Below are 17,151 nucleotides of genomic sequence, written 5' to 3'. Positions count from 1 at the left end.
TGTTCATCATGCTTCCTTAGTGCTTAGCACATGGTGGCATTAAATACTTACTGAATTAGTAATACTTAGTAAAGAAGAAAGTTAGAAACTATTTTACAGAGCAGTAGAAACTATTGGAAACAACCTAAGTCCTCATCAACAGAAAGGTAAATACATCAGAGTACATTCACACGACAGTATTCTACACAGCCTTGAAAATACAAAAATTATAGCTGCTTGTCTTAGCAGGGATCAACCTCAGGAACACTGGTAAGCAAAAAAACCTAGTTGAAAAGTATGTACACTATGATAATATGCACCATGCGACATCATCTACATAAAGTCTGAAAACACGGAAAAGTATCCAAGAATGACAAACACCCAACTCAGAACAGGCCTTCTCCTGGTGACGAAGGAGGCCCGGGCCCAGAGGTTCATGTGTGGGCATTGATAATGTTTTCTTTCTTTTATTAAAAGGAATCTGACATAAACTTGATGAAACATTAAGACTTGGAAAAGCTGCAAGGCGATCACGCACATTTGTTAAATTCTCTAAGAAAAAAATACATTGAGAAAATTAGGGAAAAGTAACAAAACAAGTAGAAAAATCTGAGCATTGTGGATAGAGCTGTACTATCTATAAGAGGAATTCATAGCTTTCAATATTTGCATTATAATATGTAAGAAATCAAGTAAGCATTTGGTGTAAAATAGAAACCGAAAGGACACTCATGACCTGTTTAGCTTGGGAGTGTTGATAACAGAAATGTTAACATTAGCAACTCAGAGGTGACAAGATTCTAACATCATGAATTTGCAAACTGACCTTTGTGGTCTTGGGATTCTACAGGCAGTTTCCCCAGGCAGGTGCCAGAGCTGCTCAGCAGATGTGCTTCTGAGGCCTCCAGTTTTGCTTTGACTGTGTCTGTTCCGTGTTTCCGTAGTTTGTATTTTGGAATTCCATATAATATTTCACTTAAAAACATTTTATTTTTTTAAACTACCAGATTTAAAAAGTAACTTAGTCCAACCAAATTGAATTTATTTACAGCCATATGGACTGGTGTCAGTACAAATTTGTGTGACTTAGTCTTTCTTGGACATTCACAGCCCCTCCCTTGGTTTGATCTTAGACCTTTTTGTTTCCCTCATCTGCTGTTCCAAATTCTTGTTGCTCTCAAGCCCTTACCTAATCATCTGTCTATATTAGGGATATCTAGTCTTCATTCTTGCTGTTGAAACAGAAACATAATTTCAATGACTTCGCATAATAAAAGTTTCACACTCACATTTCTGCTGAAGGGGGGAGCCTTTGCCCCACACGTTTAGGCGACCAGCCTCCTTCCTTGTGAAGGCTCTGCCTCCTTCAGGCTCTTTGGATTGGAAGCCTCTCGATGAAGATGACTGGGAATGCCAACAAACAGCATAGTGGTATGAACCATTGAGTCAGAATTAAGTTGAAGGGCTTTTGGGGGCCTTTTTCTTTCTTTTTTTTGATGGATGTAGGAGAAAAAAGCCATCTAAAGGCAGACTCTCACCTTGATGAAGTGTTCAGCCACTGGCGGCCCTTGAGTGTGTTACAGCAGGAGAGCAAAGAATATAACTTGGTCCTAACTGGGGTGTGTATTCTAGGAATTCAGAACATTGGGTGTCTGACTTAGGCAGAGTTGAGCCAAGTGACCGACCCGTGCTGAGGAGTGGAAAGCACAAGTCTGGCTCTTGTTGAGGAAGTATCATTAAACTGGTTTTACAAGGGGCGATTTCATGTGCACAAGGTATGGAAGAACCTATATGTGTTCACGCATAAACGTACATTCAAGATACTGATTAGATGAAAAGGACGTACCTCTTAATAGACATTTGCAGAGGGCGGCGCCTGTGGCTCAGTGAGTAGGGCGCCGGCCCCATATGCCGAGGGTGGCGGGTTCAAACCCAGCCCCGGCCAAACTGCAACCAAAAAATAGCCGGGCGTTGTGGTGGGCGCCTGTAGTCCCAGCTGCTCTGGAGGCTGAGGCAAGAGAATCGCGTAAGCCCAAGAGTTAAGAGGTTGCTGTGAGCCGTGTGATGCCATGGCACTCTACCCGAGGGCAGTACAGTGAGACTCTGTCTCTACAAAAAAAAAAAAAAAAAAAAATGGACATTTGCAGAAAGATTGAAAAGTTACTGAAGTTATTAGCTTTCATGTTAGCCTTAGAAAATAGATATTCGGAAATAGAAAGCGATTAAGTAGCTTTTTTTTGTATCAGCAGTAACTACTATAACCAGTTAGAAAATATAATAGACAAAGAATCTTAGTTTCAAAAGCAATGAAAACTGAAATATCTAGGATGATCTGTGGACAGAAATGTGTAGGACCTCTGTGTAGAAAACTATAAAGCCTCACTATAGGACATAGAAGAGCACCTGGAGAAGCACCTGGTTTATTGAGATAGTAAAATTCAGTATTGTTGACATGTTAAATTCCCCTTACATTAATCTTTCAGTATAATGCAGGTAATATTGCAGTTTTGAAGAAAGATAAATTGATTCAAAGATTCTCTAAAAGGGAAATGCTTCAGAGTAGGAATTTGATATAAAAACATGCTGTTGTCTGTAAAGCAGGAGTGGCTAAAATATTACGGACTGACAGAGAAACAGACGAAGCAGCTGGGGTAGAGGCCCTAGAAACAGACCTATGCCTGGATCTAAGAAATAAGACATAATAATAGTTGGATTGTAAATCAGTGTGGGGAGCCTGGTTTCATTCTTCAAAGGGTATTATGACATTTGGAAAGAAAAAAGAAAATCTTTGCCTCATTTTTAAATAAATTGTAGATGGAAGCAAGAACAGATCTGTCACAGTAAGATAATGAGTTTTAATTGAAATATGTTGGTTTCTGTGGTGCTACACACCAAAAGAAGATGCATGGGAAATAATTTTTCATTCAAGTCAAGACTGTATCTTAGAGCTAACAACGTGGTATCAAATGCTTGGTAGATGTTTTGCTAAGAGTCACAGTGTTCTTTCAGCTGAGTTTAGTGAACATGTGCTGTGCACTTTGCTCAGTGCCTTTGGAGCCTGAGCCAGGTGCTTATATAGATGAGAGCGAAGCATAAGAAGTAATTGACCATTTGGTCTAAAAGCCACAGGTGCGATTGTTCTTTTTATCACTCCTTTTCAAAAAGGCATTTTTCTGACCCAGAGTCTGATTGTAGATATCCTTTTGTGTCCCATGGAAGAGTCTCAGAAGGCCCCTTGCCGCCCCGATAGTCCTCCCATTGTGCCTGGAAGCTGTGTTGTAAATAGGGTTGCTGTAAATTATCCAACTGCTCGTGAAACCTTAGTGTTCATTTATCCTGGTCCATCCTGTGGGAGGGTCTCCCAAGCCCGTGACCGACATTTGGTTACAGGAAGCATTCTGTCTAGCTGCTGCTGGTAGTTCCAGTTACCACGAGTGAACACACATGGATCTCCTTACAATTTGTTCTGTCCATCCCCCAACCCTCGCCTGATCCTTTCTCCTGAATTTATGTGTGTTTACAAAGCAGTGTGGTGTAACATGATCAGAAAGGTGCAGTGTTTCCTTCAGACTGCAAAGCCTTCCCACAGTGTGCCTGTGTGGCTGGTTCTGTCTTCTTGGGCACCTCTGCCTATCCTGGTGTCAGCTTGGTACACCCCTCCTGCTGCATGTCCAGACCCCGGTGTGACGGCCCAGGCGGCTGTGCTGCTTCCCCTCAGCTCTCCCAGTGTGGAGTCCTCTCGTCTCTGTCCACATTTCTGCAGATCCCTCACTCGGCACTTAACACTTTTTTGAATAGTTACTCACATACCTGTTTCTCTCCTATTCTGCAGAGAAAGCTGCTTCAGAAACAGCTCTTCCCACTTAATTATTGCGTCCCCTCGGTGCCATATGCTTCACAGCAATCCTCACCTTTTCAAGGGAAGGTGGGGATGTGAGGAGAAGGGATACTGTTGTCATAATGCTATCATGATTCCCATTTTATAGATAATAACTTTCATGGAGAAACTTTCCAATCTTCTGCAGTTGATACACAGTCGAGTCAGGGGGTGAGTTTTCTGACCCCTGTGTCCAGCTGTCTGCTCATGTTTCCATCCTGCTGTCGGAGGCATCCCACTCCGTGAGTGCCTCAAGCTGAAGTCCTCATTTCCCTTCCTAGGCAGCTCCGTTCTTCTAGTTACCCTGGTCAGAAACCTTGGTGGCATCAGGTCTCAACCCCTGCATCCAGGACATTATCAAACCATCCCAAATACGGTTGTTGTCTTTACTGTCAGAAATGTCTAGAAACGACGTCAGGCCTCTGCTGTTACCCAGGTCTGGGCCACCATCTTTTCCTGCTGTCTCAGCTGCTTCCTTATCCCCACAGACTTTTTTTAAAACTCAGAGTTAGAATGTGTCCATTTGAAACAAAGTCACTTCTTTGCCTGAAATCTCCTGTACTTTCTCACCTCACTCAGGTCCAAGCCAGTTTCTTCACAGCACTCTGCAAAACTGGAGCTGACCTCTTGCTAGCTGCCTCCAGTTCCTGCTCTTGTCTTCCCTGCTCCTTGGTTTCAGCCACATGGCTCCTTCCGTGCCAGTCACTGTCTGACCTGAGCGCTGTTGAACTTGCCTTCTCCCTTCCCGGAGTATAGTATCTCAGGCTTCCCTATGGCTTGTTCTCTGTTTAGCTGTCACCTTCTGGGTGAGGCCAGTGCTCTCCTATCCTGCACTCCCCAGCCCTCTTACTGCGTAGCAGTTAGCACCATCTGACACACGGTATATTTACCTGTTTGTTCATTCCTAACCTCTCTCCAATGCCATATAAATTACAAGACAGCAACAGCTTGGGTTGTCTTATTCCAACGCCTAGAGTAGAACTTGGTGCCTTTTGGGTGTTCTCAGTGAGGGGTGAGTGAATGAATGGACGCGTGACCCAGCCAGTGGCCTTTTCTGCTGTCTCTGACTGTGTATTCATTTGGCATTAAGTAAATGGAGTTTATTTGGTTTCAGTGGCTCTCTTTGTGGATGGAAGGCTATTTGTACTCAGAGGTGACTGAGAATAAGGAATTGACAGTTTGCCTCTGTTGGTAGATAATAGCTGGCTTCTTACCTAATAGGTGCTTGTCCCCAAGTTACAAGCATCCGATTTACATATGACTAGCACTTACAAACGAAGGCGATTATAATGAGTCTCTGGCTTACATATAGCTCGCACCGAAGGAACAGAAGCTGTTGAAGGTAGTAGATAAATGTCCTGTTCTGGCTTTATACTAATTCAACTTAAGAAGAAACCCATAGAACCTGTCCCACTCAGAACCCCAGGACTCCGTAGAGTTGCTTTGCAGCATTAATATACAAACATGTAAGTTGAGCAGCCTTCTAGAAATAAAGGAACAATCAAGAAAGTAATTGTTCCTTTTTAGCATTTAATGGTTAACTGCATTTGATAATAATTCTCTAATAATGGTTACTGTGTAAGAGAACCAGATCTTACTATTCTTGAAAAGGCATGTAATATTTTTGTCCTCTCCCCCTACCTTTTTTTTCATTTCAGAAAGTATGAAGTTTTTATTAGTTTTTACTTTAGGTGAATTTTTTTATGTTAACTAAAACTATTCCATAAGTTGTATTTATTTTTAACAGTTAACATCCTGATTTTTCTACATTCCTAGCAGGGTATCAGTGGGAGAAAATACCTGTAATAACACTTACACATGGTGACAGTGATGCTGTGTGCTGTGCAGGGAGGAGGAAGCCCCTTCCAGGGTTCTGACACCACGCTGGGGGCCCCGGAGCCTTCTGCCTTCCCTGCCCTCCCCCAGCGTCCAGCCTCCCTCCTAGGGAGATAAGGCTGTTTGTGATTCCTGTCCAGGCATCTGGGGAGTCCTTCAATATTGGAAGTTCCATTAATATAGAGTCAGCAGTTAATTATAATGTCAGTAAAAATATGAATGAAATCATTGTGAGTCATCTTACTTGTCCCAAAACATGTATTTATGAATGAAATGGGCTGTTAAAAAGACCCTAATCTCTGGCTTGGGGCCTGTGGCTCAAAAAGCTAAGGTGCCAGCCATATATTCCAGAGCTGGCGGGTTCGAATCCAGCCCGGGGCCGCCAAACAACAATGACGGTTGCAACCAAAAAATAGATGGGCATTGTGGCGGGCACCTGTAGTCTCAGCTACTTGGGAGGCTAAGGCAACAATGACGGTTGCAACCAAAAAATAGATGGGCATTGTGGTGGGCACCTGTAGTCTCAGCTACTTGGGAGGCTGAGGCAAGAGAATCGCTTAAGCCCAGGAGTTGGAGGTTGCTGTGAGCCATGATGCCACAGCACTCTACCCAGGGCGACTGTTTGAGGCTCTGTCTAAAAAAAAAAAAAAAGACCCTGATCTCTCTGTGCACAGTTGGCTAGTTTTCATTTAAGCGTCTTTGGTACAGTAGTTTCTGCCATGGTCAGGGGAGGCTTGTCTCCTGTCACTCTGTTCTGCCTCCTGCTCATGTATGGGCTCTCTGTTGGACTCACCTGTCCATTTTTCTCTCCACTTTGCTTTTCTGAGCTATTTTTAATGTATTCATCCCTTACTGAACTGTTCCTATAATCCTTTATTTTCATCCCTAAGTTACTTCTTCATAGTCACTGTGTAATAATTTTGTCTTTTGTCATTCTGTTTTTATATTTGCCACTCCCCTGGTGACAGAATGAGTCAGAGGTATTGGGGCTGCCACCAATAAAACTAAAGGAAACATATGGAGTCTAATAATTATCAGGAAGTGAAACAAAACCATGAGGAGGCATTTTTGTACACCAAGCACAGAGATAAGTGCAGCAGCACCCAGGCCCACACTGTTGAGTAGCTCGTGGATTTGTGTGCGATGATAGAAAAGTAAACAAATAATTACAATATAGCATGATAAATACTTCAGTCAACCTACAGAAGGAGTGATAGATCTTGACTAGAAACTTACTTTTAGGTTATATGGGCGGCACCTGTGGCTCAAAGGAGTAGGGCCCTGGCCCCATAGGCCAGAGGTGGCAGGTTCAAACCCAGCCCCAGCCAAAACTGCAAAAAAAAAGTTTATTTGATATTTTAAAAATAATTATTTAGCACATGTCTTGTGCCAGATGCTGTGCTGCACGCTGAAGATTGGTGAACCAGACGGTTAGATTCCTTGACTTACGGACGGCTAAAGAGGGGAGAGATTTGAAATGGCTGCTCTATTGTAATAAATGAAACAACCACATGTAGTTGAAATGAGAGTGGTGTGTGTTTGAGCAAAGGAACTACGTGAGGGAGAGTTGCTCAGTGGGCTCTTGGATGAAGTTTTAAGCTGAGGATTCAAGAAGGAGAAGTAGCTGTTCTTGAAAAGCAGTTCCAGGGAGAGTCAACTAGGTGGTGGGAGTCTGGAGTGTTCAGATGTGCTCCCTGCCTTCTCCCCTCTCTGACAGGATGGGCAGTGCGGCTGTGCACCACCCATTGTCCTGCACCCTTCACAGCTGGTAGAACAGAAAGTGCATGGTTGTGCAGGGGCACAGGTGGGCACAAAGGACGTCCACAGTGTCTGTATGTATACCTCAGAGCTAATATGTCCCTGAATTGGTAAACTAAATTTAGAAAGGGTCTTATCAGCTATGTTATGTTTTAAGGCTACATGGGAATTAGAATTCAGAACTAAAGGAGATTTTAAAGTTAATTCACTGGTGATCTGAAGTATGAAGAGATTAGGCAGGGTGGAAAAATGATTATTTTTCCCCAGGGGCATTATAGGGCATCCATAGAAACCTCAAGAGCGCATAGTGTATCCTGCACAGCAGAAACAGTTACAGGCAGGGCATTCAAAGCTACTGGGGGTTTAGGTTGGTTGGGGAATGATTCCTGAGAGTCAGTGTTATGAATGTAAGAACTGATCTTTAAATGAACCTCTGAGAAATCTCCCGTAAGTACTTGAAGTTTATTAACAGTTGTCATTTATGAGACCTTGCCTGTTAGGTGAGGAGAATGAGCTGGACTTTCTCAAGGGCCCAGGCCTGGGAATCTAATTTCCAGAGGTAGCAATGTTTACAACAAACCCTTTACTGTACACGAACACTTGAGGAGTCACTTCCTTTCTTGACCTGTTTAAAGACGTTGCTGTTTTTTTTTTCGTTTGTTTTTGTTTTTTTTTGAGACAGTCTTACTCATTGTCCTCAGTAGAGTGCTCGCTCGCCTGCCAGAACCCCAGCTATTTTTTTTGTTGTTGCAGTTTGGCTGGGGCCGGGTTCGAACTCGCCACCCTCCGTATATGGGGCCGGAGCCCTAACCATTGACCACAGGCGCCGCCCAAGACATTACTGTTTTGCCAGAGAGGGCAGAGGACACTAATGAGTGTTCCCTGATCAGTGTGGGCTGGTGAGGGGCACTCGGCTGCTGGGGTCCGAGCCTCCCCTGCCACCCTTGTCTGTGTGGCTGACCTCAAGGACCCTTTCTTTGGGTGCATGTGGGGGTGGTTCTGTGTGCTTCACAATATGTGAGGATTCCATGAAATGTAAACTGTGAATGTACAGAAAGAACATTCTCCCTTTATTTACAACAGTTTGGTTTCACTACAGTTTCAAAAAAAAAAAAAACTCAGGTAATTGTTCTTTCATACTGTCTGTAAGCTAATGTTAATAGTTAAAGGATAAAATGCATCCTGGTGGCTTTCTGTTTTTTCTTTTCCTTTCCAAGTTAATCTTTCATTTATAGTAATTATAAATATGAGTAAATATTGCCATTTTCTTCCTTGTAACATGATTTAGAAGTCCTCTTTAAATATGTCATGGGTTCAGCACTTGAGCACTCTGTGGGCGTCTTTAGGGTCTTCAACCCCTTACACCAGGGAGATGGAAGGCTGTCCTTTTTCTTGTCCTGTTTCTCTCATTCTGATTTGTTCCCACCTCGCATTTCCCACCTATGCTCCTAATTTCTACTCATTCTCCTTTTCTTTTTTTTTTTTTTTGTAGAGACAAGAGTCTCACTGTACTGCCCTCCGGTAGAGTGCCATGGCGTCACATGGCTCACAGCAACCTCTAACTCTTGGGCTTACACGATTCTCTTGCCTCAGCCTCCCGAGCAGCTGGGACTACAGGCGCCCGCCACAACGCCCAGCTATTTTTTTGTTGCAGTTTGGCCGGGGCTGGGTTTGAACACGCCACCCTCGGCATATGGGGCCGGCGCCCTACTCACTGAGCCACAGGCACCGCCCTTATTCTCCTTTTCTAAGGCAGCCTGTTGCCCACATTTCTTTTTTTTTTTTTTTGTCTACTTTGGTCTTTTATTTTATTTATTTATTTTTTTTACAGTCTTTTTTTTTTTATTGAATCATAGCTGTGTTGCCCACATCTCCATTCAGAGGCAAGAGGCCGTGGTTAGTAGAGGGAAGTACTGGGTCCAGCTCAGGACGGGCCTCCCCTACCCCCAGCCCCGCACTCAGGTCTGTGTGCTTCTGGCTTGTTTCCTGGCACATAAACAATGAGGAGGGACCAGGTCACTGGCTGGCAGGTGATTTCTTTTAGGGGTAGAATCTTTTTGTTCTGTTTTCTTTTCCAAGCAAAGGAGAAGGCCTGATTTCCCTATCTCCTTCCCTGACACATAGCTCTTGAGGTATCTGTTTGAAATCCCTTAGAGGGTTTTTATGTTAAGAATGTTAAGATTTGTAGTACTATGAACAGAATAAACTTCTTTTCATGCATTGTAAGTATTGTTTTAATTTTCTTCTTTTAAAATTTTTTTTTAATCTTGTTACAGCCCAATGATGATCATTACCCAGAAGATCACTAGTTTGGCCTATGAAATTCATGATGGTAAGAATTTTGAAATTGATTTTTCATTGCTGGAAAAAAATCCTATTCAAATAATCTTTTGCTTGAGATATTGCCATAAATTTCTGTTCTCTATTACAGTAAGGGAAGGGGATGGAGGATAGGGGTGAGATAGAGGAATGTATTAACTCTGCTTGGAGTTACTAAAGTGTACTTGTTTTCCTTAAGTGTTTTAATTGTGAATTCACTTGAGTGACAAAAAGTAAAATTGTGGATTTAGTCATATGACCTGCATTACTAACAATTTAAAATGTAAAAGAAATAGATGTATGGTCTGGACTGTAATCATAAGATTTAGATTCTGATTTCTTCCAAGATTGAAGAAGCATCTCTGTTAGGACAATTGTTTATATGTAGCCTAAGAGATGGGCTTAGCCCCAGGTAGACATTGGCCTGTCCTGTGCCCATTGCCTAGCCAGGCTTTCCCTTGATTATCAGCCATGACAAGATTGTAAAGACAGTACGTTTTTGAGACAGACAGGGTCTCACTCCTGTACTAAACTGTTAGTAATGCAGGTCATATGACTAAATCCACAGTTTTGTTTTTTGTCTCTCAAGTGAATTTACAATTAAAACACTTAAGGGAAACAAGTACACTTGCATAACCCTAAGCAGAGTTAAGTACATTCTATCCACCATCCCTTCCCTTACTGGCTAGAGTGCAATTGCATCATCATAGCTCACTGCAGCCTCAAACTTCTGGTCTCAAGCAATCCTCCTGCCTCAGCCTCCCAAGTAGCTGGGACTTCAGGCATGTGTCCAGCTGATTTTGTTGTTTGTAGAAATGGAGTTTTACTGTTGCTCAGACTGGTCTCGAACTCCTGAACTCAAGTGATCCTCCCACTTTTGCTCCCAGAGTGCTGTAATTATAGGTGTGAGCCCCTGTGCCTGGCTTTCCCTTTTGCTTCTAACAAACAAAATTAACTACTTCTGTTTTGGGGGGCAGGAGTGCAGGAAAGGAGATAGATTAATTGCTTTTTAAAAAAATCTCTAATACGGGTGGCACCTGTGGCTCAGTGAGTGGGGCGCCGGCCCCATATGCCGAGGGTGATGGGTTCAAGCCCAGCCCCGGCCAAACTGCAACAAAAAAATAGCCGGGCGTTGTGGCGGGCGCCTGTAGTCCCAGCTGCTCGGGAGGCTGAGGCGAGAGAATCGCGTAGGCCCAGGAGCTGGAGGTTGCTGTGAGCCGTGTGACACCACGGCACCTCTACCCTTGGGCGGTACAGTGAGACTCTGTCTCTACAAAAAAAATAAATAAATAAAAATAAATAAATAAATCTCTAATACTTGTTCAATCAAGTTTGCTATTAAACAGCAAATGTTTCTGCCCTTCTCAGTGGAAAAGCACCACTGAGAGAACATTCTCCCCAAAGGGCAACATGATGCTGTGGAAGGAGGGTGGGCGGCAGACGAAGGCTCAGATGCCAGCTCTGCGCTCTGCTTCCGTTTCTCATCTGTCAACCTATGACGTGATCCACCTTAGCAGGCTTTTTCTGATGACAACATGTGCTCAACTCGGAAGTATAAAAGAACCCCATTTTGTGACTTGTTCTTTTAAGTGGACTCAGTGGTAATTATCTCTTTAAATTGTTTGAATTTTGATTGACTTTGGTAAGTTTTTTTTTTTTTTTTTTGTAGAGACAGGGTCTCACTTTATGGCCCTCGGTAGAGTGCCGTGGCCTCACACAGCTCACGGCAACCTCCACCTCCTGGGCTTAAATGATTCTCTTGCCTCAGCCTCCCGAGTAGCTGGGACTACAGGCACCCGCCACAACGCCCGGCTATTTTTTGGTTGCAGTTAGGCTGGGGCGGGGTTTGAACCCGCCACCCTCGGTATACGGGCCGGCACCTTACCCACTGAGCCACAGGCGCCGCCCAACTTTGGTAAGTTTTGAGGAGTGCATACGCTTTAGCTTTTCAAAATGGTTCCTCCTCCAGTTTGATTGAGTCAGGCTCCTGGACAGTGTACTACAGGCCTGCCACGCCCCTGCCCTGTCGGGAGGGACTGAACTTCAGTCCCGTGTTTTCTCAGCTGGTTTTACAGCGGAAGACCTTATTATCTGCTTGTGGGGGGCTCTAAGACCACTGTAATTTAGTAGTTTATAGGACTCAGAATACAGTTAAATTTCTGGCTAAGATTTATTATAGTAAAAATATTTGAAGAAAAGACAGTAAAGGGCAGGGGCACCTGCAGTGAAGTCTAGAGAAAGAAACCAGGCACAAGTTTCCAAGAGTTCTTTCCCAGCGGACTCACATAGAACACCCTCAATTCTGCCAGCAGTGAGTTGTGACTACACCTGTGGAATGTCTAGGAGGCAAGCTCATTAGGCGCTCAGTACCCGAAGGTTTTACAGGGGGCTGGTTACATGCGCCCCTACTGCCTTACATCTACCAAAGTTCCAGGTGCCCGGAAAGGAAGCAGCTGTTCAGAATAAACTGTAATGTTCCAGGGGTCCCGCGGGCCACATGAGGCGGTGTGATTGTATTTGTTCCTGCTTTGTTTTTTTACTTCAAAATGAGATATGTGCAGTGTGTATAGGAATTTGTTCATAGTTTTTTTTTTTTTTTTTTGAACTATAATCCGGCCCTCCAACGGTCTGAGGGACAGTGAACTGGCCCCCTGTTTAAAAAGTTTGAGGACCCCTGGTAGACATAGGGAACATTTTATTTTATAACAGTGTGAAGAACTACCCTGTTTCCCCAAAAATAAGACAGTGTCTTATTTTAAGGTGTGCTCCCAAAGACATGCTAGGTTTTATTTTCGGGAACGTCTTATCTTTCCTGTAAATAGGTCTTATTTTTGGAGGATGTCTTATTTTGGGGAAAACAGGGTATTTATCAGCCAAGTTTCCAGACAACCACCACAGGCTAACCTTACAACAAATCTTTGTAAGGATAGCAGTCTTAGAACTATATTCATTCTTTTTTTTTTTTTTTTTTTTTTTAATTTAGACAGAGCCTCAAGCTGTTGCCCTTGGTAGAATACTGTGGTATCATTGCTCACAGCAACCTCCAACTCCTGGGCTTAAGCGATTATCCTGCCTCTGCCTCCCAAGTAGCTGGGACTATAGATGTTCGCCACAATGCCTGGCTGTTTTTTGGTTGTAGTTGTCATTGTTGTTTGGCAGACCCGGGCTAGATTCGAACCCACCAACTCTGGTGTATATGGCTGGCACCTTAGCTGCTTGAGCTACAGGTGCTGAGCCAACTACATTAATTCTTGTCTGCACAATCTTTTTCATTCTGGACCACTCTTACATTATGCCAAATAATGTATATATAACTATTTCTCAACTGCCAAGTACCATCTTTCACAGTTACAGCTTCGGGAGCGGGTGTTATATTATCTTGGAAAATTTCTGGACAAGGTTTTTTAAGATATTTCATCCCCTCACATAGTAGAGCCTATGCTACCCTTCTAGTTTGAATTTGTGTGTGAGATTGCTGAGGGCTTAGGATGGGTGAGAAGGACAGTCAACCTGGTGGTGTGTTTCATTGTGAAATCTCATTGTTACATGGCCTTTAGGGGTGGCGTGGCTGATTTTCTTCTAGAGGCTTCACTGATGTCATTTACAATAAGACTCCTATCAGCCGCGCAGGGTGCTTGTACGGGTTGAGTGTTCCAGTTTTGAAATGCTCGAGACCAGAAGTCTTTTGTATTTTGTATTTGCTTGGATTTTGGATATGCATAATGAGATTCCTTGGGAATGGGACCCAAGTCTAAACTCAGAGTTCATTTATGTTTCATGCATACCTTATACACATGGCCTAAAGGTAATTTTATATAGAATTTTATTTTTTATTGAGACAGCATTATGTTGCCCTCAGTAGAGTGCTGCGGCATCACAGCTTACAGCAACCTCAAACTCTTGGGCTTAGGCGATTCTCTTGCCTCAGCCTCCTGAGTAGCTGGGATGACAGGCACCCGCCACAACGCCCGGCCATTTTCTTGTTATAGTTGTCATTGTTTAGCAAGCCTGGGCTGGGTTCGAGCCCACCAGCCCCAGTGTATGTGGCTGACGCCCTAGCGACTGAGCTATAGGTGCCAGGCCTTACATAGCATTTTTAATAATTTTGTGCATGAAACAAAAGTTCATGTACACTGAACCATCAGTAAGTAAAGATGTCACTGTCTTGGTCACAGTACGTGGTGGTTTGGCATCACCATCATTCCTGACTCACATATGTACTTAGCAGTAAAAAATGCAACACACCATTAATACAGCAAGAAAGCAGCGTGTTTGGGCTACCTGAGCAGTGTGGAGCGTCACTCGAGCGCCGAGACCAGCTGCCAAGCCAGCATGCAGGGCCATGGCCTCCACTACAGTGGGGCATCATGTCTGTCTTCAGAGCTATCTTGTTTCCTGTCACATGTTGGTCTGCATGATTTGCACTTGGCTAGACTTCTAGCATTAAAAATAACTTGTTGGCGGCGCCTGTGGCTCAAAGGAGTAGGGCACTGGCCCCATATGCCGGAGGTGGTAGGTTCAAACCCAGGCCTGGCTAAAAACTGCAATAAATAAATAAATAAAGTGTAAATACTATATATAAATAAATAAATAAATAAATAACTTATCCTTGGCTCGGCGCCTGTAGTTCAAGCGGCTAAGGCGCCAGCCACACACACCAGAGCTGGTGGGTTTGAATCCAGCCCTGGCCGTCAAACAACAATGACAACTACAACCAAAAAATACCCAGGCATTGTGGCGGACGCCTGTAGTCCCAGCTATTTGGGAGGCTGAGGCAAGATAATCACTTAAGCCCAAGAGTTGGAGGTTGCTGTGAGCTGTGATGCCATGGCACTCTACCCAGGGCGACAGCTTGAGGCTCTGTCTCAAAAAATAAAAATAAAAATAACTTGTCCTTAATTGGTTTTTCAGCATTCTGTTGGTAAGTTCCCAAATTTTGAGCTGAGAGGGGTGGCTAGACTTCATGTAGACTTCTAACTCATTTTTCTGTTGCCCTCAGTAGAGTGCTGTGACGTCTTTGGGCTTAAGCGATTCTCTTGCCTCAGCCTCCCAAGTAGCTGGGACTACAGGCGCCCGCCACAACACCCAGCTAATTTTTGTTGCAGTTGTCATTGTTGTTTAGCTGGCATGACCTGGGCTTAAACCCTCCAGCCTCGGTGAATGTGGCTGGTGCTGTAACCACTGTGCCATGGGCGCCAAGCCAAAATAAAATACGATTATTTTATTTTATTTTATTTTAGAGACAGTCTCATTATGTCGCCCTCAGTAGAGTGGCATGGCATCACGCTCATAGCAACCTCAAACTCTTGGGCTCAAATGATTCTCTTGCATCGGCCTCCCAAGTAGCTGGGACTACAGGCACCCGCCACAACACCTGGCTATTTTTTGTTGCAGTTGTCGTTGTTGTTTAGCAGGCCCAGGCAGGGTTCGAACCTGCCAACTTCGGTTTGTGTGCTGGCATCGTAACCACTGTGCTATGGGCACCGAGCCCATAATATTTTAGACAGCAAAGCTTGAAATCACAGATGAAGCTGTTAACATGCTACTTACCTGGTGAAAGGAGGGGGGGAAAGGATAAACAGCTTTTTTTCTTTTTTTTTGTAGAGACAGAGTCTCACTGTACCGCCCTCGGGTAGAGTGCCGTGGCGTCTCACGGCTCACAGCAACCTCTAACTCTTGGGCTTACGCGATTCTCTTGCCTCAGCCTCCCGAGCAGCTGGGACTACAGGCGCCCGCCACAACGCCCGGCTATTTTTTTGGTGGTTGTTGTTGCAGTTTGGCCGGGGCTGGGTTTGAACCCGCCACCCTCAGCATATGGGGCCAGCGTCCTACTCACTGAGCCACAGGCGCTGCCCGGATGAACAGCTTTTAAAAAAATGAATAATGATCTTCATTTCTAAAGATAGTTCTTGTTTTTTTAGGAAAGGTTAGATAATAGCAGTGTGAGTATCTAATATGGGGCACAAAGCAGAATTTCCAAAAGCAGCAGTCACCCTCCTTGGGGGCTGACTTCCTGAGGATGCTTTACTCCCCTCCCCCACCCAGGTCAATTGTCGTCTTAAGTGTTACTGTCATCTTCTGATTACCAAAAGTAGGTGCCTGTACCTACTAGGATTTTTCAGAGAAAAATTAATCTACTATGTTCCTCCCCACACTCCTCAAAGCCAGCCCTTGTTTTTTTTGTTGTTGTTGTTTTGTTTTGTTTTTTTGAGAGAGAGTCTCACTCTGTTGCCCATGCTGAAGTGCAGTGGCACAATCACAGCTAGGACCACAGGCACATGCCACTATGCCTCACTAATTTTTTTTAAGAGATGGGGTCTCACTATGTTGCCTAGGCAGGTCTCAAACTTCTGGCTTCAAGCAGAAGTGCTGGGATTATAGGTGTGAGGCACAGTGACAAGCCAGTCCCCTCTTTTAAATTAATATTTGATGTGCTTCCTTATCTTCTTATGAGGCAGAGCTTTGTTTTTTATATAATTGTCAAAAGTAGATGTATAATTATTTACTTTCTCATTCCCTAGTTTTTGCATGTGTAGGTTGTTATTTTTTGTTTTTCTGCTATTATGTAAAAGCTGTGATAATCCTTTTCATAAATGTCAAATCATTTAAGTCATCCAACAATAGAAAAATTTTAGTGCCCCTTTTTGAAAAGTCCATTTAAGGATAATACTTTTTTTTTTTTTGCAGTTTTTGGCTGGGGCTGGGTTTGAACCCACTACCTCCAGTATATGGGGCCAGCGCCCTACTCCTTTGAGCCACAGGCGCCGCCCGATAATAAATTTTTTAATTTGTTGATAATTTTGATTAGAGAGGAACTAGATTTTAGTGACCCTTCTTCCTGGACAGCATGTTATCTATCTTATAGAGATCTTTTCCCAAGATTGTGTCTGTGTTGCCGTGGGAGAGAAAGAACAGTCATTATATCAAAACTGGGCATGGAGTATGAATTTCAGATGAGGAAAATGATGGAAGTGTGAATAGGAAAAAATGCCATTCCGGTGGAGAAATCATAATTAATCAGAGTACTTATTTTTGTTTCTCAGGGATGTTTCGAAAGGATGAGGAACTGACTCCATCCCAGAGAGGTTTGGCTGTAAGGTATGTGCCTTGCTTGTGTGATGCCATGGTTTAGTCCGGCTCTGCATAGAACACACATTAGTTTTGTGGCTAAGGCCTGCTTGTCCTTCGGGAAGTATTAACTTCTGAAAACCGAACCTTGTGTCCTCTGCACACTGCCCGAGCAGGGCCCCTGCACCCTCCTAAGGCCTGTGTATGCCTGTGTGCCCTCTGGGACCTGTGCCCTCTGGAACGTGAGTTCCTTGAAGACAGGAAGGTGTCCCAACTGCCGTGCTGTAATTACTAGTTATTGTAGACCTGTAACT

The 17,151-nt window shown here is 43.8% G+C and overlaps 1 protein-coding gene across 1 annotated transcript in view; it reads left to right on the top strand.

Annotated features, from left to right (window-relative positions):
- The window catches only part of MBOAT2 (membrane bound O-acyltransferase domain containing 2), a 129,869-nt gene that overhangs the window by 84,616 nt on the left and 28,102 nt on the right, over positions 1 to 17,151 (top strand). Inside the window, exons 5-6 of the mRNA XM_053589857.1 lie at positions 9,727 to 9,782; positions 16,813 to 16,867. Coding sequence (XP_053445832.1) covers positions 9,727 to 9,782; positions 16,813 to 16,867 — 111 coding nt within the window. The remainder of the gene's footprint in view (positions 1 to 9,726; positions 9,783 to 16,812; positions 16,868 to 17,151) is intronic.

Source organism: Nycticebus coucang, chromosome 4 (genome assembly GCF_027406575.1).
Source record: "Nycticebus coucang isolate mNycCou1 chromosome 4, mNycCou1.pri, whole genome shotgun sequence".
NCBI classification, from domain to species: Eukaryota; Metazoa; Chordata; class Mammalia; order Primates; family Lorisidae; genus Nycticebus; species Nycticebus coucang.
Note: the sequence above shows the minus strand (reverse complement) of the source record. Positions and strands in the feature narration are given on the sequence as shown.